At 50.7% G+C, this 23377-nt stretch overlaps 2 protein-coding genes across 2 annotated transcripts; both read right to left on the bottom strand.

The window, feature by feature from the left end:
• Nucleotides 1–301: 301 nt before the first annotated feature.
• On the bottom strand, nt 302–20015 carry LCK (LCK proto-oncogene, Src family tyrosine kinase). The gene is made up of 13 exons (XM_032643237.1): nt 19872–20015; nt 8466–8575; nt 8087–8168; nt 7807–7897; nt 7462–7560; nt 7207–7310; nt 6860–7009; nt 6442–6594; nt 6121–6300; nt 3855–3931; nt 3610–3763; nt 3397–3528; nt 302–958 (listed from the first exon to the last, which is right to left on the bottom strand). The coding sequence occupies exons 2-13, from the start codon at nt 8568–8570 to the stop codon at nt 756–758; spliced, it is 1530 nt and encodes a 509-aa protein (XP_032499128.1). The 5' UTR covers nt 8571–8575; nt 19872–20015; the 3' UTR covers nt 302–755.
• A 1776-nt stretch (nt 20016–21791) lies between these two features.
• FAM167B (family with sequence similarity 167 member B) lies at nt 21792–23377 on the bottom strand. Its single transcript, XM_032643323.1, has 2 exons — nt 22896–23377; nt 21792–22273 (listed from the first exon to the last, which is right to left on the bottom strand). The coding sequence occupies exons 1-2, from the start codon at nt 23154–23156 to the stop codon at nt 22043–22045; spliced, it is 492 nt and encodes a 163-aa protein (XP_032499214.1). The 5' UTR covers nt 23157–23377; the 3' UTR covers nt 21792–22042.

Raw genomic sequence — 23377 nt, 5'->3', positions numbered from 1 at the left:
ATGCTGTTGCATTTATATAATGGGAGGGGGGAGTGTCTTGGGACACAGCTACTCTCTAGGAGGTTCTGGGTAGGGGTTGCCCATAATCCTTTTGGGGTGGGGGTTTGAAGGGGTTCAAAGAACCCATACAGCAAAGTATAGGGACCTCTTCTTGGCCCCCAACATCAGCAGGGCTGGAAAAAGTTCAGACATCCCTTCACCCCGTCTTTCACCCCAATTCAGGGTGCCCCAGTTTCCATCTTCTGAACGCTCACTCCCCACTCCCAAGGAAAAGGAGATTGGAGTGGGAAGCAGAAAGATGTGCAATCTTCACCAAGAGACATTTATTGAGCTCCTTATGGGTGCCAGGCACCAAAGAGGAGCGCACAGAGGTATTAGATAAGGTCCCGGCCCTCAAGGAGCTTCTTGATGACCAGGGGAAAGGAAAAGGGGGTGGAGAGAAGCTGGTGTCAATCACAGGCCTCTCTCCTTTCTTTGGTGGTCTCAGAAGTGGGCAGGCCCAGAAAGGGACAACTTGGATGAGTGTCCAAGACATATATGCACAGGCCACACATGTACAAGACACATGTGCAGAGCCCACCCAACTACAGAACCCGGGTACAGGACACGAGAAGTGTATGTGTCGCATGTGGGCGGGATTCACATGCAGAGTCCATATGTGCATAGGCCACATGGGTGTAACACAGGAACTGCATCTCCCCAAGCCGGGTTGGCTAGGCAGGGGGAGGGCTCCAAGCCCCAGCCAGCTAGGCTCCTCAGGGCTGCGGCTGGTACTGGCCCTCTGTGGCTGTGAAGAAGTCCTCCAGCACACTGCGCAGGTAGTCAAAGGTGGGCCGGTCCTCCGGGAGCTCCTTCCAGCACAGCATCATAAGTTGGTACAACTCATCTGGACAGTTGTCAGGTCGTACCATGCGGTAGCCTTGCTCCAGGTTCTGAATCACCTCAGGATTGGTCATCCCTAGAGGTTGATGGGAGAACTGACATCAAGGCTCCAGGCTTTGGAAGCCCACAGGCAGGGGTGATGGTCAAGATATTTGACAACTGGTATAGTATGAGCACCAATCCAAAGGGATCTTGGTCTTCATCAGTGGTAAAGCTATACTCGCGGTAATTGCTAAATGTCAGTCGTGCCACTTGTAGTGTCTGCTGTGGCTTAAACACTCAATAATGCACACATGTGGCTGTGAGACTTTGGGTGAGCCACGGCACCTCTCTAAGCCTCAGTTTCCTCATCTGGAAAATGGGATAACAGTAGCTCCTACCTCATAGAGGTGTTATCAGGATTGAAAGAGAAAGTGTATATATAGCATTGAGAATGCTGCCTGGAAGAGGAGATGCAGCATAAAGAGTACCTGTAGTGATGATTATTTGGTAGGGAAGGATGGAGTGGTCAGGGCCCAGGGCAGGATGGGGGACCACAGCCAGGCCAATGGGGAGGCTTCTCCAGCTTTTCGAACAGGCACATGAGATGCTGCATCAGGAATCCAGATGGACCCTGGACCCCAGCAAGGCAGACCCTGCATGGGGCAGAGAAGATTCACTAGGCCCCTCCATGATCCAGATGAAATCATTTTTGGGCCACTTCCTTCCCTTGGTGCTGATCCTGGCCCCCATAGTAGGCTCTTTGCATGTAGACCCCCAAGAGGAGCTGCTCTGGAGAACTGCATGGTCGCAGCAGAAATATAGCTCCCTGTTTCTAAATTACCTGTATGGCCTCTGGTTTCTCCTTCATTCTCCTGAGAAGAGACTGTGACAGGCAGTCCCCAGAGCCTAACCCCTAGAGGGTCCTAGCAAAACAGAAGTTTTACTCCTACAAAGCTTCAGACTGGACCCTAGTCAATAGAGACCTCTCTTCCCCAGGCCTTTCCCCTGGGGGACCTCTAGCTATGTGTCACTCAGATTTCAAAATCAGGACACTGAAGGACATAGGCCAGGGAACAAGGGTACAAACCTATTGGCTACACCCAGCCTAAATACAGCCCACAGCCCTACTTTGGCTTGGTCCCTTATAGTGTTTTTTTTTTTTGTTATTGTGTGTGTGTATATATATATTTTTTTCTTTTTTTGGCATGCGGGATCTTAGTTCCCCAACCAGGGATCGAACCCGTGCCCCCTGCATTGGGAGCATGGAATCTTAACTGCTGGACCACCGGGGATGTCTCCCCTTTTGGCATTTTTAAACAATGTGAATCATCACCAATATTTGGAAATGGGAACATTTTCCTAAAACTCCAAGTTTTGGCTTCTCTTGAAAAAACAAAGATCTGTTTTTTGGGCCCCCATGTCTTAATAGGAGCCATCTGCTAGAGAAGATTTAAGTTCACCCAGGTCCCCATTACTCCCCATAGTTTCCCTGACCCTGAAGCCATGTGTCAGTTGCCATTTATCATCATGCTTTCACTGCCTTTATTCTTCTAATAGAAAAATTCTCTAAGGGAGCACTGTGAACTCTTGGCAGGACAACGAGTGTGTTTCTAGCCCCGGCGCTGCCACTGGACTCTGTGATGGGGCAAGTCCAGGGCAGGGAAGGCCTGCATACCCTAACCTGATTCTAAGGTGTCTTTACCTTCCCAGGAGCAAAGTACTGTGCACACTGATGGGGATGTAGGAAGCTTCTGCAAGTCTGGCCACTGTGCTCCATGACCTCCTTACCCTGTCTTTGTATCCTATTTCCTTTCCCCAGAGTTTCCTAGCAAGTTCCTTCCAAAAAAAATTTCATTCCTGTCTTGGCTGAATTCAGGGGTAAAGGACTGTCCAGGAGATAGAAGGAGGAATGGGAGAGGGTGGGAATTAGCTGTTTACACGTCTCTCTCACTCTACATGGAAGGCTTCAGAGGGACGGGAAGTCAGTGTTTAGTGAACACCTACTATGAGTCAAGCTCTTTCACAAATAATCTTGTTTCTCATATCATGAAACTGAGGCTCAGAGAGGTAAAGTCACCTGCCCAAGTCACTTGCCCATAGTGATTAATAATAAAACCTAACACTCCTGAGTGCTTCGTATGGGTCAGGTACTGTTCTAACCTCACGTTTTACAACTGGAGAAAAAAGGAATGATCTGATCAAAGCCAAACAGAAAGCATAAGTGGCAGACCTGGTAATAAGAAGCAGGCCTCTTACCTCGCAGGCCAGATCCTCTTCTACATATTAGGCTGCCAGTGTTAGAACTAAAGAAAAGAGCTGGGATTGTTGAGGGAAGAGACATCCAGAGACAGAGATGGAAGCCAGGCCTGGGAGATGTGCACCTAATCGGGGATGTAGGAGTGCCACCCCTGAGATGATGGAGGAGAAGCAGCTAGAGAGTTTCAGATTCTTAGCCTGGGAAGAAGTAAGTGGAAAGACATGAATTTGCTGCCCTTCCCCATCACCCTTTCAGCTCCTGCCCTTGACCCTGACCTGGGTAAGGGATGCGGCCATGAGTGACAATCTCCGTCAGCAGGATCCCGAAAGACCACACGTCTGACTTGATGGTGAATGTCCCATAGTTAATGGCTTCTGGTGCTGTCCACTTAATGGGAAACTTGGCCCCTGGAGGGAGGAAGTGCGGTCACCTGGGTCTGCTTGGCCAGACCCTGCAGGCCGCAGACTTCCCTCATGTCCCGTACCTACCCTCCCTGGCTGTGTACTCATTGTCCTCAATGAGGCGTGCTAGGCCAAAGTCTGCGATCTTGCAGCTCAGGGTATCAGACACCAGGATGTTGGCGGCCCTCAAGTCACGGTGGATATAATTCCGCTCTTCAATGAATGCCATGCCCTCTGCAATCTGCAGGCCAGGTACAGGTCAGCAGCCCTGGACCCGACATCCTTATCCCACTGCCCTGTGCCCATGCCCATCCCCTCCCCAGTCTCCTTACTTGGGCTGCCATGTCCAAGAGTTTGTTGATGGTCAGCTTGATGCCTGTGGAGGTCTTGAGAAAATCCACCAGGCTCCCTGTGGGCAGAAGCAAGAGTTGCTGACCCAAGTTGCCCCAGGGGAAAGCCCTCAGACCCTTCTCCCCTAACTGGGAGTCTAGAAGCAGTGTCTGATGTGTGGAAAGGAAGAGTAAAAGCTGAAAAAGGAGGAGTGTGTGTTCAGAGTGAGGATGCCCGGGATGAGTGATGCCCTTTTCCCGGGGACTAGGGGGCTACTTGGAGGGGTCTGCAAGCTTCTTGTCACCAATGGGGTGGAGCCCAAACTCTTCAGCGAGTCATCCAAAGCCCTGCATGGTCCACATCTGTAGTTTCTTCTCTTCCTTCCACTCCTGCCTCTTTTACTCCACCCACCCTAGACAATTGTGAGATTTTCCACATAGACCCCTGGGTTCTCACCCCAAAGTCTCTTTGTCCCATGTCTCATGCTAAAAATTCTTTTTGTTCATGGCCCAGCTAGACTATTCCTCTAGAAAGACTCTCTAGATCTACCAAGTATAATAAATTACATGATCATCTTCCTTCTCCATGGTATACTGGAACTTTCCTATGGCACAAACTCTGGTTTTCCTAGTGTGCGTAACTCATAGCAGCAATCAATCAATGTTCCCAGCCCACAGTAAGCAGCAATAGATGTATGCTGAATGTAGTAAATGGAATCTGGAAAGAGGTATCCTGGAGGACTGAGAGACCTCAGAGGGTAGCAGAGGGTAACTCGGAGAAGACCAGGGATGGGAGTGGCTGGAACAGAGCTAGTGACCGCTGGTCCTTCTCAAGAGACTAAAACCCTATGTGAAGATGACAACAACTTGAGTGTCTCCACTATGAGTGCCGAATTAGTCACTGAAGGCAAAGACCTCACCCAGAGGCAGCAAATATGTGGACATAAACTGCCATTCCTTCATTGTATCCATGGCAGATCTTGCTAATCATTCCCAGTACTCACTTCCAATGAACCTCAGAATCCTTCTCAACACAGAACTCCAAGCAACTACCAATTGAAGGTGGTCCGCTATTTGCCATTTCCAGAATCCATTAGCCAATTAACAGCTTTTTTCCCTTCCTGAAAGAGGGACAGATCTTATACTCCCAAAGAATCAGAGCCAGATAACAACAAACTTACTAAGCTGTTACTATATGGTAGGCCCTGTTTTAACTGCTCTATATGCATTAACTTTCATCCTCACAAAAACCCTATAAGGGGACTTCCCTGTGGTTAAGAATCCGCCTGCCAATGCAGGGGACACGGATTCGAGCCCTGGTCTGGGAAGATCCCACATGCCGCGAAGCAACTAAGCCCGTGTGCCACAGCTACTGAAGCCCGCGCGCCTAGAGCCCATGCTCCGCCACAAGAGAAGCCACCGCAATGAGAAGCCCACGCGCCACAATGAAGAGTAGCCCCCGCTCGCCTCAACTAGCGAAAGCCTGCGAGCAGCAACAACGACCCAACACAGCCAAAAATAAATTAAAAAAAAAAAGGCCCTGTAAGAAAGTTGCTATTGCATTATTATCACCATTTTACAGATGAGGAAACCATGGCAGAGGGAAGTGAAGTGACCAAGCCCAAGGCCACACAGTCCTGAAGCCAGGATTCTAACCCAGGCAGTCAGACTCTAGAGCCCTTAATGACTACTCTTATTTCTGGATAAGCCTGTTTAGATTTCTGCTGTTATTCTTGGAGGGACTGAGCATCAGAGGTGGCACAGGGACTTGGCCCAAAGCTGGGCCTAGAAATTCCTATTTACCTTCCTGGAGCTCTCAATCTGTCCGACAGTGGACTGAGGGAGGGGGAGGGGCTCACCCAGAACTGAAAAAGAGGGCTTTGGAGCACTCCCAAGGCTCAGGGGCAGAAGGGAGAGAGATGGGGCTAGGGACCTACTCATCTCCTGAGATCAAGCATCCTTAGATCAAGGTGGGGTTTGAAGAAGGCAAACAGGACTGACTGCAGGTCAGAGAAGAAGGGGGGTGGGGGGTGGGGGTGAATGCTCTTCCAGAGCCTGCCACCTCAAGCTGGGCTCCCAGACGGGGCTCGAACAACACACCCTCTTCTCCACACGCCCTATAGTCGCTCTTGGAAGTGAGTCTTTGGGGGCTCAGGAAAATTCCTCTAAAAAACCTCAGCGCTGAGCCAGGCCTATCTCCTCCGCCCTCCAGCAGGGGCAGAGGAGACGGCAGTGCCCCCCAGCGGCCGCGCACGGAGGCGGCGCTCACCATTCTCCATGTATTCCGTGATGATGTAGATGGGCTCCTGGGTGACCACCGCGTAGAGCCGGACCAGCCGCTGGTGTTGCAGCTGCTTCATGAGGTTGGCCTCGGCCAGGAAGGCATCGGGAGACATGCTGCCCTGCTTCAGGCTCTTCACTGCCACCTTCGTGTGCCCGTTGTAGTACCCTGGGGCAGGGAGGGGTTGGGGGAATCACTCGGAGCCCATTCCCCCAGAGCCAGGCAGCTGCCCCGAAACAGGGCACTGTCGTGGGACTCTCACGACCTTAGATGCCTCCCCTCCCCGCAGTCCTGGAGGGCCTCACTCACCCATCCACACCTCTCCGAACTGGCCAGCCCCCAGCCGCTCCACCAGCTTCAGCGTCTCCCTGGGAACCTCCCACTCATCCTCCCACCAGGGCTTCTGGGGCTTCTGGGTCTGGCAGGGGCGGCTCAACCTCGTGCACAGCCCGTCCGAAGAGTCTGTGAGGACAAGGGAGGAGGGTAAGGCTGTGAATAAGGCGGGACTGGGGGTTGGGGCCCACCCAGTCCCCACCTGGGGAAATGGACTGGCAGGGGAGGTGTGTGGAGCTGTCACCTGATCCCTGGGGCTCCAAGGTACCGCACCTCACCCACCGCGGGGGGAATGAAGGAGCATACTGAGAGATGGTTGGAGGGTACTCCGAGAGGCACTGGGGGAGGCAGGCTGACAGGGCACAGGTGCTAACCCTAACCCTGCCGTGCTCACTCATGTAATGGCGGACCAGCTCATGCAAGCCAGGAAAAGTGATGCGGGGGGAGATGTAGAAGCCGCCTTTGTCCAGGTTACGGATCTTGTAATGTTTCACCACTTCTCCCTGGGTCTGGTCGAAGTCCCGGACGGACAGTGAAAACGATCCTGAAAAAAAGAAAGGGTGAAGGAGCGCAAAAGAGGGGGGCGGTGGCCTCCAGCGAATCGCACCTCCGCCGACGCGCCACACACACACACACACACCCATCCCACACCAACCCCGCGGGCTCCTCGCGCCAGGACCTCTGCTCGCTGCCCCAGCCCGCGGCCCCGCCCCCCGCCCCCCGGCCAGCCCAGCCGCTCACCCGTGGTGCTTTCACTCTCTCGGATCAGGAAGGAGCCGTGCGTGTTCCCGGGCGCCAGGAGCTGCCTCTCCGCGTCCTTGCGGGTCAGGGTCTTGAAGAACCAGCTGAGCAAGGCAGAAGCGAGGGCTTCTTTCGTCTGTTGGTCCGTTCTTCCTCCATCACCCTCCAGCATTCACACCACCCCTAGCATCTCTCCTTTGCTCCGAGGTCCCTGGATCTACGCCCAGCCATCCCGCACGATGAGTCCCCACTCACGGTTCGGGCTCCAGGCTGTTCGCTCTGGCCACAAAGTTGAAGGGGATGTAACCTTCCTGGCCCGTGGTCACGGACTGCGCCTTCCACCACTCGCCGTTCCTGCGCGACAGCGGCGGTTAGCACGCTCTGCTCAGCCTTGGACTTGGCTGGAACCCCCCCTCGGAGCCCCCAGTTAGGCCATGCCACCCCACCCTTCAGCTCAACACTCCGAAGCCTCCCATTTTGTCTTAAGGGCACCCACTGCAAGCCAGATCAGGGACCGCAGGGGGGCTGCAGTACCGGAGATCCCCACTCCCTCACACTCTACCGCAGGGCAAGGATGGATGGGGTGAAGGGGACACTCACTGCTCCAGGATACGTAGCTGTTCACCCTTCTCGAAGCCCAGATCTCCATCGTGGGAAGGCTCATAGCTGTGCAGGGCGATAACCAGGTTGTCTGTAAAGACAGGGGGAGTCAGGGAGAACCTGTCTGGAATAGGCTGGGACAGCGACTTCAGGAGTTACATGGTAGCTGACAACACTGAGGGGGAAGGAGGAAGGACAGGTGGTGAGTAGGTGAGGAGATGGAGGCTGACAGCCAAGGATCCACAGGACTTCTCTTCCAGGCCCTGCTGGTTGAAGTCACCTTGCAGTGGAGAAGCTGGGGGGTTGGAGCCCTCGTAGGTGACCAGTGGATCCCGCACTTCAGAGCCATTCCAGGTGGACAGCTGTGGGGTGGGGTATAAGTGGAGTCAGAAAGCTGGGGGCTGGGTCAGACCCTGGCTTGCCTCCCCACTGCCCTGCTCTCCTTCACTTCAGCTTGGCTGGGTCTTATCACTGAATTTGCCAACCACTTGCTGTGTGACCTTATGAGAACCCCTTTCATTCTCCGGGGTTCTTTTCCTTTCTGCTGCAGGGGAGAGGGCTCGCTGTTATCTCAAGGATCTATAGTGGTGGCCCGTTTCTCTTCTCCGGGTCGTACACCCACCCGACTCCCACACCAAGCCCCCTGTCTTGCCTCTTACCATGGCCTTGCCCTCCAGTGGAACTATGGGGTAATGGCAGTTCTCACACACATCGATGTTTTCCATCCAGTCATCTTCAGGGTTTGAGCTGCAGCTACAGCCCATGGTCCCTGGGGGAATGGAGAGGGGGCTGAAAGGGCTCCCCCAAGATCTACCCCTGCAACATCAGACATGCTAAGGCCTAGCCCTGGGAACTTCCAGAAGGACCCGAGATTGGCAGCCCCAGAGCCCCCATTCATAAGCCACAGAAAAGCTGAAATGGGGTCCTAGCTCCCAGTAAAGTCACACATGCCCTCCTTCTGAGGCCTAGGCCCCACCCTCCCACCTGGGCTGGGCAAACCGCCACAGGCACCTTTGTTAGTCTAGTTGCCCACTTCCTGCCTCTCCCCACTCCCGCTCTCTCTGCCCATCCCCCAAGTTGGGGGACTACCTACTAGAGATCACATACACTTCCCCAAGCCCTAGGGAAGACCTAAGTTTTGATCCTCCCCTACCAGAGGGGTGTGTGCGCCCCGCCTCCTAATTACAATTCCCCTTTCCAGACGAGGAAGCTGAATATGAGACCCTTTCTCCCGAATGTCAGCCATCAGGCTTCTGCTCCCCCAAACGCCCCCACACACGAAGTCTCCTTCAGAGGCTTCTTTCTGCTTCTCCCCAGCAGAAAACACTCCAGCGGCCCTCTTGGCCATACCTTTTACTCGTTTGCTTGCTTTAGCAATGGAAACTTTTTGTCAGATGAAATCAAGCCGAACCTCATAGCTCAAGCAGGTAAAAGTGGAGCTGTTTTGCCTGAAGCAGAATGCGGCGGGACCTCACTCTGAAGCTCCTGGGAATCCCTGCAGCACCTCCTCCCTTAGGGCTGCTCCTCAGGACTGCTCAGGTAAAGTTTAATTGAATTTACTGTGCATTCAAGAACCTTTAATATCAGAATCAAGTCCACCTCCTCAGTCTATTCTGCTAGACACACACACACACACACACACACACACTCACACAGCCTGTGCTCTGAGCTTGTCTTCCCAAAAAGTTCTCGCTCTTTTCTTACAACGTGCCTTTGTTTATGTGGTTCACCTGCCTTGGAATGCTTTTGCCCATCTGTTGAACTCTAACTCAACCTTCAAGCCTCAACTCAGATATCACCTTCTCTGTGAAGCCTTCCCAATGCCCAAAGCTCTTTGCTCCTACAGCATTCCACTTAGACCACAATCATCAACTTAGGCACTGAGTGCCATGATTACGCTAATTTATGTGTCAGTCCCCCTGCCTCTCCTACCCCCTTGATGAGATGGGGGATTCATCAAGAGCAGAAGCTGTATTTTATTTGCCTGAATGTCCCAGCACCCGGAACTATTCTTGTTAATAAATGTTGACTGGTATGTGGAGGGTTGATGCACAGATTCTCCCATCTACAGAGGTCTTAGAAACCACCAGGTCTAACCTCTGATTTTAGATGAGCAAACAGAGGACCAGAAAGGCCTGCTTAAACTCACACAATTGTTTGGGGCAGAATAAAGCTAGCGTTGCTAATACATGCTGGGACCAAGTAGAAATGGGGACCAGTGGTGGTTTTTTGGTTAGCAAGACTTAAGATCTGGGGCTTCCCTGGTTGCTCAGTGGTTAAGAATCCACCTGCCAATGCAGGGGACAAGAGTTTGAACCCTGCTTTAGCAGTGGAAACTTTTTTCCGTGAAGATCCCACATGCCGTGGAGCAACTAAGCCCCGTGTGCCACAACTACTGAGCCTGTGCTTTAGAGCCCGTGAGCCACAACTACTGAAGCCCGCGTGCCTAGAGCCTGTGCTCTGCAACAAGAGAAGCCACCGCCATGAGAAGCCTGCGCACCACAACGAAGAGTAGCCCCTGCTCGCCAAAACTGAAGAAAGCCCGCACGCAGCAACGAGGACCCAACGCAGCCAAAAATAAATTAATTAATTAAAAAAAAAAAGACATAAGGACCTATGTTAATTATATCTTAATTAAAGAAAGAAAAAAAAGATTCAAGGATAGGTCCCGGAGTTATGTTCAAATTCTGGTTCTGATAACTTACTGTGTCTCTTTGCTGAAATCATTCTTCCCCAGCCTCACGTTGCCTTTTCTGTCAACTGGGGATTGTCATCCCTTTCTCATAAGCTTAGATGAATTTTGGCTTGATTTAGAGCTGAGAAAGACTTATACCAGTGCACATTCTGCCCTACCAACCCCTGCTTTGGAGGGTGGGAGAATGGGACTGGTAAATAATCCTCTTGGCTTTAAGCTCATGTTTCTTTTTTTTTTTTTTTTTTTTGCGGTACACGGGCCTCTCACTGTTGTGGCCTCTCCCGTTGCGGAGCACAGGCTCCAGACGCGCAGGCTCAGCAGCCATGGCTCATGGGCCCAGCCGCTCCGCGGCATGTGGGATCTTCCCAGACCAGGGCACGAACCTGTGTCCCCTGCATCGGCAGGTGGACTCTCAACCACTGCGCCACCGGGGAAGCCCTATTTTTTTTTTTAATTTAATTTTTATTTTATATTGGAGTATAGTTGATAAGCTTATGTTTTTTAAACTGAGATACTTATAACCTTTCATGCGTACCGGAAGTCACAGGTGTGTACCTCCCAAAGCATGAGTGTCAAACACATAGTTAAACCTTGTTCACGTAGTTAAACAGACATAGATCTATTACAAATAGAGGAAAATACAAAATGTACATGGAATTTTAAGCCAAATCAAGAGACTTTCAAGGAAAGATGTACACGCATATACTCCTCCCGCTACTTTAGGAGTCCTGGGGAGACATTTGAGAAATCTTGCTCGGCTCTGTGGCTGCAAATGGCTTTTTAATTTTTTTGATTGCTAATTTTATTATGGCTAAGAACTGATCAGCAGCAAAAGCCTCCAGAAAAGTACTGATAACAACCTGGAACCAGCCTAAGATGAGCCGAGCTGTCTAGTAAGGTCCTGAGCAACCCATTGTGATATTCAAATAGGCCTTGGAAAACCACAGGTTGGTTATATTACACAGAGAACACCAACGTCAGATGAGGTGTCAACTTAGATCAGTAAGGTCCCTTCCAGGCTTGACATTCTCAGAGGCTTTGAAAAAGGGTAAGAGAAAGATGAGAAAAGTTTGGGGTTGAGAAAATGGGATGAACTGGGGTGCAGCAGTGAGGGGAGGCTGGTAGACGGGGCAGAAGGAACCTTCTGAAGGCTGAAGCTCGTAAGAATGGAAACTGTACCTGTTCAGGCTGGGGTCACGTGGGGAGGGAAAAGGAGCCACAAGGCCTTGGGCCAGCATCCAGAAGAGCATGCAGGCAGGACCTATACCCTGGATAAATCTCAGCCTGCCATAAAGGACTGGGGCCAGATATAAAAGAATGAAATATTGCCATTTGCAGCAACATGGATGGACCTAAGATTATCATACTGAGTGAAGTAAGCCAGACACAGAAGGACAAATATTGTATGATATCACTTATATGTGGAATCTAAAAAATAATACAGATGAACTTACTTACAAAACAGAAACAGACTCACAGACATAGGAAACAAACTTATGGCTACCCAAGGGGAAGGGGGTGGGGCATAAATTAAGAGTATGGGATTAACAGATACACACCACTATATATAAAATAGATAAACAATAAGGATTTACTGTATAGCACAGAAACAAGGATTTACTGTATAGCACAGGGAACTATGTTCAGTATCTTATAATAACCTATAATGGAAAAGAATCAGAAAAAAAAATGTATATATGCATAACTGAGTCACTTTGCTATACACCTGAAGCTGACAAAATATTGTAAATCAACTCTACGTCAATTAAATAAATAAATAAATAAATAAATAAAAGGACTGGGGCCAGGAGCGAGAAAAAGTTAAGCTGTGTTAAATTAAGCCAAAAGGTACTCAGTAACTCTGCTGGGTATCTGACCCCCCGTGTTTCCTCTGTGGCTTATTTAGTGCACCTGGAGCCCTCCAGCTGCAGGTAACAGGCCCTGCCGTATACAAAAGCGTGAGTTTTGGAGTATAGGGCCTGGCAGCAATCAGAAGACCCCAAGACCTGGCAATGCCAGAGGTTATTTTGGTGAGTGGCTCTCAGCCACTGGGAGCTACATGCTCCTATGAAGCCCGAGGATAATGTTGAAGGTTATTTCAATATTTCAAAAATCTGAAGGGAAATGGTACTATGATTTGTTTCTCAGTATGACAAATTGCATTATCGTTTCTTCAATGCATACTTAAGTCTCTGATGAAAATTTGAACTAGAAAACAAGAAAATTAGTACCTAAATGAGGTCATTCAGTCAGCAAAACCCTCAAAATCATGAGATCCACGGGGGAAGAGGGGAAAAGTACAACAGGGGAAGGGCAAAGGAGTCCTTGCAGGGAAGAGCTGAGAAGCACTCATGTAAGTCACCATCTCATTTTAAAGATGGAGAAGGTGGCGGATCAGAGAAGGTAAGTGGTTTTCCCAATAGCACGAGAGGGCTCTTGGCAGAGGCGGGACTCCAATCAGGCCCCACCTCCTTTTTCAAGGTACTCTGCTCTATTCTTCCCTCCCTGGAGACTAAAGGGGGCAGGGAATCCTGAGAGGTCATGCAGACAATGGAGCAGGGAGGGAGGTCTGAGAGAGTAGGGTCCACTCTCCATCAAGATGTGATCACTGTGCTGTTAACAAAAGCCTTTTTCTCTAAGGCAGTTCTCCCTCTGTTGGGAATGCATGTTTCTGAGTGTACATTTACCGGCCTGGTGAATGCAAGTCAGCACACAATGAGGCATGTGAAGCATTGAGCATCATGCTTATGTACATACCCGTGGGTATGTAGGAGCCCCTGTGTGCAGATGGATGTGCAACAAAATGGGGGCATGTATAGTGTGTGGGTGTCCCTATGTAATTGTGAGGTCATATATGCATGTATTTATTTGTACAAAATGTGGGTCCCATCCTAGTCTGATTCAACCAGGTTAATAAATGAGGTCGGCAAAAAGAAAATTAAAGCTTATGGGCTTCCCCAGTGGTCCAGTGGTAAAGAATCCGCCTTCCAATGCAGGGGATGCGGGTTGGATCCCTGGTCTGGGAACTAAGATCCCACGTTCCGCAGGGCAACTGAGCCCGTGGGCACAACTACTATGTTCGTGCACCTCAACTAGAGAGCCTGCATGCTGCAGACTACACAGCCCACGCGCCCTGGAGCCTCCGTGCCACAACTGGAGAGAGAAAACCCGCACACCACAACTAGAGAGAAGCTCACGCACCACAACTGGAGAAGCCCGCGCGCCGCAACAGAAGATCCCACATGCTGCAACTAAGACCCAACGCAGCCAAAAAGATAAAGAAAATAAATAAATTTTTAAACATTAAAGCTTAATATAAATTTCTCATAGAAAGAAAGGAAGGAAGGAAGAAAGAAAGAGAGAGAGAAAGAAAGAAAGAAAGAAGGAAAGAAAGAAAGAAGGAAAGAAAGAAAGAAGGAAAGAAAGAAAGAAGGAAAGAAAGAAAGAAAGGTGGGAGGGAAGGAAGGAAGAAAGAAGGAAAGAAAGAAAGAAAGGTGGGAGGGAAGGAAGGAAGGAAGGAAGGAAGAAAGAAAGAGAGAAAGAAAGAAAGAAAGAAAGAGAAAGAAAGAAGGAAGGAAGGAAAGAAGGAAAGAAAGAAAGAAGGAAAGAAAGAAAGAAAGGTGGGAGGGAAGGAAGGAAGAAAGAAGGAAAGAAAGAAAGAAAGGTGGGAGGGAAGGAAGGAAGGAAGGAAGGAAGGAAGGAAGGAAGAAAGAGAGAGAGGGAAAGAAAGAAAGAAAGAAAGAAAGAAGGAAAGAAAGAAGGAAAGAAAGAAAGAAAGGTGGGAGGGAAGGAAGGAAGGAAGAAAGAAAGAAAGAGAAAGAAAGAAAGAAAGAAATGTGGGAGGGAAGGAAGGAAGGAAGAAAGAAAAAGGAAACAAATCCAGAGAATCCCCAGGACCCTCAGAACCAGTAACAAAGGCAGATTCTGTGGTGAATGAAACAGGACATTCTCTTCTCCCAACTCAGGAATTCAAGGTCAATAGGAGGAATTTTGTAGACTCTAGACCTCATCTGACTAGCGTCTGAAATGTTCTCGGTCAAACTCAAGATCTGTCCATGGTTCACAGAGCACCTTGTGCCAGTTATAAAGGGCCACCCCTCCCTGGGGTTTCAAACTTGGAGAGTGGAGTGAGGGCTAGATTTCAGGTACCATCCCTCTTGTCTCTTTGCACAGAGCCCAACACACAGAGTGGCCCTTCTTACTCTGTATAGAATTGATCAAAAATCCCAGGCTGCGTGAAGCTCCTGGACTAGAGTTTCTGATCCCAGGGTTGTTTAGGAATCATATCACAATGAGCTCTGATTCTTGCCAACTTGTTCACTTTTATCAACTCCATAGACATTGTCTCGCCTGGCTGGGCCTAGAATGTGTTTTGTCCCCTTAAAAAAAAATGTTAACACTTTTCCTCCCCTAAACCGTAAACCGATTCATTTATTGAACATTCTGTCCAAAATGTGTGCCAGCTTCTTGCCTGGGTTTCTTGCGCTAACGCTTTATGTCAAGGGCAGGCAGGCTCTTCAACTGCAGACCACTGTTGCATTCTGGGCCACCCTGTGGCAAAATCTGTCAGGAATAATTTAAAACATTTTCTTGCCCTTTTTCTTTGGCCAAGATTTGGTTATTGGCAAAGTTGCATATGTTCAATGAATAGCCTTAGCTGTGGATACCTGCGCAGAACCCTCACCATGGTACTCGAGAGTCAGGGTTGACAGCCATGGTAAATAATTTCTAGTGGGTAAAACAAGGATGTCTCCTGAATTCCCTCCTTTTTTGTGTGTTCCTCTTTGATACAATACTACTTTGGAATAAACTCTGTGAATTCACAGAGTTCACAAAAAAGAGAACAAAAAGATAAGCCTTCTCTTATGCAAACAAGATGGATTTATTCTCATAAACTGGGAGTGGTTTAAACATAGAACTGATTCTGCTGGTTAGTTATTGCCATAAACAAGGGCTATAGAGCAATTATTCTAAAGCTGGTATTTTTGATAGAGACCCTCCAACTAGTAACTTATATGTACCTAGTAATTTCTTTTATTGAGCCCCCTTCCTCATTTACCTTTGTCTGTATCTTGCATCATGGGGGTTTTATCAGGATGAAGCCTTACTTACAGTTTGGCGATCCACACCACTTTATTAAAGTTTCTGGAATTCTGCAGGTCAGGGAGGCTCAGCTCATCATATCCATATCATAGTGAACCAAGTTCATTCCCAAGGCCTCCCAGTCACTCACTGACAGAGGGCCTTCGGGCAGGTTACTACACCTCTCTGAACCTCCCTCAGTTCCTTTATCTTCAAAATGGGAATAAAAAAGGAACCTGCGTCTAGGGCCGTTGTGAACGTAATATGTGATATGTAGATGATCTCATATAATAAAGTACTTAACATGGTACTTGGTACATAGTAAGGACTAAGTAAATGAAAATAGTTATTTGAGGCCTGCGTGGGTATTTCATTACCCCAGCCTTAAATACATTCATTTTCCTTTCTGATTTTTGGCACTTCCACGAGCCACTTTTTCACCTTTAATATATTTACCTCAAATGGAAACTTCACTACCATAAATGGAAAACCAGAACACAACATTGTAAATCAACTATACTTCAATTAAAAAAAAAAAAACAATGGAAAACCAGTATCACCAGCCATAAATAGAAATCTGTATATATTAAAATAAACACATACTTTAATACCTAAATTCACATTTGTAAATATTCATTCCTTACCCCCCTAAAATCACTCACCTGCATCAGTGATGCACAGGCCATATCTGGGGAAATGCCACACTGTGAGACAGAACTCTGGACTTAGGCCTCTGTTGGTAAGTTAGAGGAGACATAATTTTCTTCCTACTTGGCCAGCCTATCGACAAAAATTTAATGGGTATGTCTTATGTGCCAGGCTCTGATCTAGAGCTGGGGACACAGAGGTGAGCAGTCAGAGAGGCTCCCATCCACTCGGCCCTGCCTGCTGTGTTAGAGGTGGGTGCCCCTCTGGCGGGTCACTCCATTTTCACAGGAGGCAGTAAGGCCTGTCTTCAGCTCACTGATCGGTAACGTCTGTGACCCTGACAAACTGACAACACAAAACAGCAGTATTTGCCAGGAAGTAGCATCTCAAAATTACCACCCTTACCCATTAACCAAGTTAACGACATTTAGCTAAAACCGCTGAAAAGATGAGGTAGATCTCCATGTGTTGACATGGAAAGACATCCCAGGTACAACACGGCAAGCAAGTTACAGAACAGAATGTAGAGTTTAAGTCTGTTTGCATTTAAATATGGAGTATAGGGGATTCTTTTAAGCCAGGCTCTGTGCTAAGCCTTCATTTGCATGACTTCATGTAATTCTCATAATAATCCTATGAAGTAAGTGCTATTATTACCCCCATTTTACAGATGCAAAAATTGAGGCCCAAGTGGGGTAAAGGTATTTGTCTGAGGCCTCATAACAAACAAATAAGTGGTAGAGAGGCGAGCTGAACCTCGGTCTACCTGCCTCCAGAGATTAGGCTCTTAACCAGTATGCTTTCCAGCGGCCACACATAGGAAAATCTGGAAGGACGTGCACCAAATTGCCCACAATGAGCATAGCCCAGGAGTGAGATTGGAGGGAGCTGTATTTCTTATATGTCTTTGTATGTCTCTGTACTGTTTAAATTTTTAAAAACTGCCATGTGCTAATTTTGTAGTTGAAAAACAAAAAACAACAAAGCTCCCACGAACACAAAAACTCTGCTAAGAGACACAAGCATTTGAGGAGAATCAACTGTACACTTGCCCTTCCACTCTTCTCCTTGTCTCAAGAGGTGTAGGCATGGAATAGGGGATACAGGAAAAAAGGTTCTGCGACCACAGAAGTCTGAAAAACACTGGGTTAGACAAAATCAAAGAGCCACCTTCTCTGGGGAGACTTTCAGAGCTTCAACAAGCTAATGCTGATGGTGAAGTTAATGCAGGACATTTTGTAGCTTAGACCATGTCGATTTGGCCCCAGACCGTTTTCTTCCCAGGTGCCTCATGGGACTAGCGTTCTTTAGAACAAGCATTGGAAATGCAGCTCCAGGTGCTTTCAAACCAACACCTGGATGGTATCTTTGTCCCACCTGCCCCCATCCCACCCACATACTCAGCTCCCCTCAGCATCGCTTTCACTAGGTTGAGCTTGGCCTTCAAGCCATCAGCTTGTGGGTGTGTGGATGGATTTGTAAGACCCAGTGTATGATGGATCTGCGGTCCCTGCCTCTGCCTCTGAACACACGTGCACACATACATTTTCCAATGATGATACGAATGGTGTTTTGGCTAGGGAGGGAGGGTTCATGTGTGTGTCTGTGTGAAGTTGTGTGTGGGACCCTCCTCTAAAACAGACCCTGTGGCCCAGTCTAGAGTTCTCACACCCACTAGTACACACAGGAAACAAGCTCGTTTGCAAAGCCACACCACAAGTGTGAGGGAATGGGTGGCTCACTGGCCTGCCCAAGGTGCTGAGTAGGAGTAATTCTGGTGCAGACATCCCCCCCACCCTTTGGCGCACAATTTGCAGGAGAAGGGGGTGCCTAACCTCTGTTAAGCACCTACTGCATGCCAGGAACCACCCAGGGCACATCACAGCCATTATTTTCTCTTTGATTCCCCACAGGCACTCTGTAAGGAGGGATTTATTATTGCCTCTTTACCAATAAGTAAACTGGAGTTCGGAGAAATGAAGCCATTTGTTCAAGGAAATGGCAGAACTGGAACTGTGCCTGGGTCCACCTGGCTCTGAAATGCATGTCCCTCACGCTACACCAAACCCGCTGGCTCTCTTGTGTTTGGTCTTGCCCTGAGGCCTCTGCCCTCCTGGGACCCAAGAAACAACCCAGGGACAGTGACCTTGGCTTCATGTCCTAGGTACTCTGCAGAATGGGCCTTTATCCTTCTCAGAACTGCCTTGACTCTTCCAGGAAGCCTCCCGGATCACCTAAGGGAAGCCTTCTCCCGTCCTCTGAACCCTCCGCCTATTCTCTTGCTCCATCACTTGGCCTTTTTTCCCTTAGAGAAGAATCTCTGTCCCTGAGCCCCGAGGGTGAGGGACCCTGAGTCATCTATCAGCACAGGCTGGGTGGGAGAGGGGATGGCTTATGCTGGTCCAGAGTCTGGATGAGGGTAGGGAGACCCAGCATGTTTTTCAGGCCCCACAAGAGGCTGCAGGCCTTGGAGCTGGGGACAAAAGAAAGGCTGGGACATGCTGACTCGGTGGAAACTGTGTTTCAAGAAAAACTCCAAAGGCAGAGAGGGAGGCAGGGGAAACCAGCAAAGTGTGGCTCAGGTGGGGATTTGCCCCATAAACAGCAGGCTGAGAGGTAGAAAGTGAGGGGGTGGGCAGGGAGCTGACTCTGCTTCCCTGGGCTGCCACCACCTTCCTGGGGTTTGAAGCAGGAATCAGCAGGACCCACTGGCCCTACACAGACAGCAGCAGTGGGAGGGGGGCTAGAGCGGGAGGGAGCAAAGGGAAGAGGGGAGGACTTCCTGTGGACACAATGGCAACTTTCCAGATGGAAGTCCACGTGGTCCTTGCCCGGGGCCAACTGCACCCCTGTCCGGGATAAAAATAGCCCTTCCTCTTCCCGTCTCCCATCATTCTCTCACCCCCCAACTTCCCAGAGTCCGGTCAGGTACTTCCACCCGGGAGGCCCCATGCCAGATGATAAATATCCCTTCTCATGCCCATCCATTCCCAAAGGAAGACTCCTCCTTCTCTCAAAAACTGTTGGTCACTGAGGCTAAAATCACTTCTCACGTGTCCATCTGGATGCTCTGGGTGACTCCTCTCTCTCTCTCTCAGGACAGTCTTGTCATTGGGGTCAGCCCCAGCAACCGGAAGTATTCTTGGGACCCCTGACTCAAGCCTGCCCATCACCTTGCTCCATAGGGGGTGTGTGTCACACCCTAGGCCATATCACCCTCTCTCAGGGCCATCACCCTCCCTGCCTCTGCCTTGCTGACGGACTGCAGGGAGGGAGTGCTTTGCCCCAGTCTGGGCCTCAGGAGGGCTCATCCATCATGGGATGAGGGACTGGATTTAGGGATTTCTGAAGGCCTTTGTAGTACCTGACGGTCCATGTGCCATATCCCCAAGGAAAATGCTCCCAGTGAGGTGGGGCCTGATGGCCGGCAGTGTGACAGAGGCAGGAGGTAACAGCTACGCAGGAAAGAGGTCATCCGGCTGTTCTGCCTGTCTTCCACCTGACCTCCAGCCAGGTTTTTCTGTCCCCCAGCCTGAAGGGCTGCTGCATACCTGGGGAGCCTGGCCCCAGGTCCAGCTGCAGCCCTCTGCTATCAGGTCCCCACCGCAGCCCCTAGACCCCTGTTCCCAGTACTCCTTACCTGCCCAGCCCAGGAGCCCTCTGGCCCCATTCACATGGTCTTCCTGGCCTAGCCTGGCTGCCCAGACACAGCTTCGGCTCCCCTCTCCGTCGTAGCCACTGCGTGTCTCCCCGCGCCCACGTCCCACCCTGACTTCCTGCCACCTCCTGAGGGCCCCAGCAGCCCAACCACAGGCCTCCAGCACCCCAAGCTTCCTGCTGCCATAGCCCCCCGCCTCTCAGCCCTCAGGGGTCCTATACGTCTCCAGTCCAGGTCCTACTCACCCTGAGGGTGGCACTTGGAGGTGAGGGAGGATATTTGATAGAACTTCCCCCCGCCCTCCCAGGGTGCACCTGGACAAGAGATTCAAGGGCAGCCTTGAAACCCCACTGAGCAGGAGGCAAACAGACACCCACTCAGCTTGCAGTGAAGGGCAAGTAGCACTGCTGTCACAGTCTGAGAGCTGGGTGACCCTTTCATTATAGTCGGAGGGCAAAATTAACATCACTTCAGAGTCAGAGGAGAGGACAGCATCCCTGTAACATCACTGGAGAGCAGACACCCGTGTTCCAGTCAGATAGATACCAGGCTCACACAGCTGCTAGACACAGCCATGCCATCTCAGGGCACAGGACAATAGTTTATTATATGCAGAGGGTAGGCTAACACCCCTCTTACGGACAGAACACTGGACAACAGGCTGTTTAAGAAAGCGGGCAGAACAACCTCTTGTCTTTAAAGGGGGCAGAGAAACAGCCTCTGTCGTGGGCAGAGGGCAGGACAACCCCCCCTAATTATAGTTGGAGAGTAGGGCAACCCTTCTAACCAGGTAGAGGCAAGACCACAGCTCCTGTCAGAGGCACAGGGCCTGACACCACCTCCTGCAACAGGTGGGAGACAGAACAGACACTCCTGCCCAGGCACCCAGGTGCAGGCAGCAGACTGGCCGCGCCTTCTGTTATAGGCAGGAGGCGGGGACCTTGTCACAGCAGCAAACAGGTCAACAATCTCCCTTTCTTCAGGAGCCAGGCTGAGGGTGACACCCGTCAGAGGCTGAGGGCCAGGTCACCAGCATTATGAGGAACTCTAGGTGGCCCCTCTCAGGCCCAAGAGCTGGGCCTTGATCCCACCCGGCGGAAAGCATAAATATGTTGCCACCGCCTAAGCCTGCCCTGGGGGAGCGGGCTGGGGGAGGGGAGCCCACAGAGCATTGTTGGGGTTTGCGAGGCTGTGTGCACCTCAGCTGCAGAGGGAAGGGGGAGACAGGAAATGGGTGGGGGGAAGAGGAAGCCTGAGCTGGAAAGTCAGACAAAGAGGGTAACACAGAAACAAAAGCCGAGAAATACAAAAAAACAAAAAACCAAAAACCTACCGAATGACACAGGGCCCAGAGTCTCAGCTGCGGGCCCCAGCTCCCCTTGCTGTGAACCTGAGCACGTCACAGTCCATCTCTGGGCCTCAGAGCAACAGCAAGAACACCACTGGGGCTGGTAATAATACATAATAATGCACATTTATTGAGGGCTTACAGGGCATTATCTCACTTCAGAGGTATTCAACTACTTGTGGAGTGAGAATTAGCATTTCCATTTTAAAGACAAAGAAACAGATGCAGGGGTTAAGGGACCTCCTCAGAGTCTCATATCAATAGAAATCAGCGGTGGAGCTGCCACTGAACCCAGGTCTACCAGATCCTGCGTTCTTCAGCTGCCCATTGACCTAAGTCACCTTCCGTGGGGGTGATTTAGAATTTTAAGTTCTTTTCCAGTTCTGATCTTGATAAGATAGAGCAACAGAAGTGGAGCTGTGGGGAAGATGGGGATCCATCTGTCCATCTCCACCCCCAAGGTCAGCCTTCTCTCAGGCAGTAGAATCCCTGGTCCCAGCAACAAGTGACATACAGCCACCTTGGGCCTGAATAAATGACTGCAGAGACCTTGATGGGAAGCAGAGGTTTATTGAGAAGCCTGGGAGTCTGTGAACTCCTCCCCTTCCTCCACACCGTCCCCCCTCCCCTATCTGGGGCAGCAGGGGCAACAGGATGCAGGGGCTTTAAGCTCCCAGAGCTCTGAGCATCTCCCGGACTCTCCCCCAACCGGTTTCCAGGTGCTGGCTCCTCTGGGGCACCCCTCCTTTCCTTCTTCCCAGGTGGGCTGGGGAAGCGGGTGGCGAGGCAGGCACGCGGGTGCCCCTCAGCAGAGGGTGAAGCGCCGGGCGCTGATGTTCATGCGCGTGAGGCCCAGGTGCCGCAGTGGCGGGGCCAGGGCCAGGCCGGCTCCCGGCTCCAGCTCCAGCTCCATCTCGGCCTCGTTCAGCAGCTCTTGGTGCAGGTGACAGACTTGGTCCACCTTCAGCCGGTGCAGCTGGGCCCGCAGCCGAAGCAGCTGCCGTGCCAGCTGCCGATCCTGTGCCTGCATCTCCCGCTGCGGCCGAGAGGGGGCGTGAGCCTGCTGAACCTCCCATTTTCCCCTCCTGGTCAACACCCTGGGTCTCTGCACCGGCTATGTCCTCCCCACACCCTCACACCCCAGCTCTATCCATCCCATCTCATAGATCTTGCTCTAAAACCAAGATAAACAAATACAGGTACCTGGGGCCCAATCCTAAATCAACTAAATGGAATCTCCAATTTGGAGGCTGGACATTTTTATATTTGCACATACTGGATTGAACCACCTATTCAACACTGGCCTCTTGTACAGCGTGGTCAGTACCTCCTTTGTATCTTTGGGGTATAGCAATTCCCAGAGTATGGGAGGCCATGCCTTCCCCAGCTATAACTGGTTGTCCCACAAGGGCAGACTCTGTCCCCTGAGCCACAGGACCACAAGGTCAGTAGATTGGATGGACTCCTTCTTCAGCAAGGCTCCCTGAATAAAACACTGGACAAGTCCATGCCTGGCTCCTCAGCCCTGTGACAAAGCCACAAGAGTGGGCATTTGCTAGAGGCAGGGTCATTCTCATCCCCTCCCCATACCCAGTGTCTTGTGCCCTAAGGACTGCCCTCAAGGCCCTCTGCAAGGCTGCCCTCCCCACCAGACTCACCAGCTCCCGTCGGAGCCACTCAAGGGCAGAGTCCATTGAGTCGAAGCCGCAAATGGTCCCAGGTCCCCCGGGCTCGGGTCTGGCTTGGGCCCTGCGCCAGGCCTGGCTCTGGACCTGGGCCGTCCACTCCAGATATGAGGGCCGCCGTGTCTGCAGCTGCAGCTTGGCCGTCAGCGCCTTTACAGAGTCCAGGCTCTCTTCTTCTTCATCCTCCTCATCTTCTTCACCCACTGCCTGGAATTTCAGTGGCTCCATGGACATGGTTGGGGATGAGGGACAGGGCAAGTCTGCAGCTCTGGGATTAAGGAAAGGCTGGCAATATTACCCAGGAAGAGATGGCAGAAGCTGAGGGTGAAAGAAATGTGCAGGGAGTGTGCGCTGGTGAATGTTCAAGGTGGGTCAGGGAGGCTTGAGTGTGTCGGGGTGGGTAGGTAGATGGGTGTGGGAGGCTGAGTGTGCAAGGGCTGGGATTTTCCTACACT

Source organism: Phocoena sinus, chromosome 1 (genome assembly GCF_008692025.1).
Source record: "Phocoena sinus isolate mPhoSin1 chromosome 1, mPhoSin1.pri, whole genome shotgun sequence".
NCBI lineage: Eukaryota > Metazoa > Chordata > Mammalia > Artiodactyla > Phocoenidae > Phocoena > Phocoena sinus.
Note: the sequence above shows the minus strand (reverse complement) of the source record. Positions and strands in the feature narration are given on the sequence as shown.

Bases quoted from the DNA above. Each gene is read 5' to 3' on its own strand.
- LCK (XM_032643237.1), bottom strand. From the start codon at position 8,570: ATGGGCTGTAGCTGCAGCTCAAACCCTGAAGATGACTGGATGGAAAAC. The intron at 7,898-8,086 runs GTGACTTCAACC...CTGTCTTTACAG, and splicing joins CCCAGCTTCTCCACTGCAAG to ACAACCTGGTTATCGCCCTG. The intron at 7,311-7,461 runs GTGAGTGGGGAC...TGCCTTGCTCAG, and splicing joins AACAGCCTGGAGCCCGAACC to CTGGTTCTTCAAGACCCTGA.
- FAM167B (XM_032643323.1), bottom strand. From the start codon at position 23,156: ATGTCCATGGAGCCACTGAAATTCCAGGCAGTGGGTGAAGAAGATGAG. The intron at 22,274-22,895 runs GTGAGTCTGGTG...TCTCGGCCGCAG, and splicing joins AGTGGCTCCGACGGGAGCTG to CGGGAGATGCAGGCACAGGA.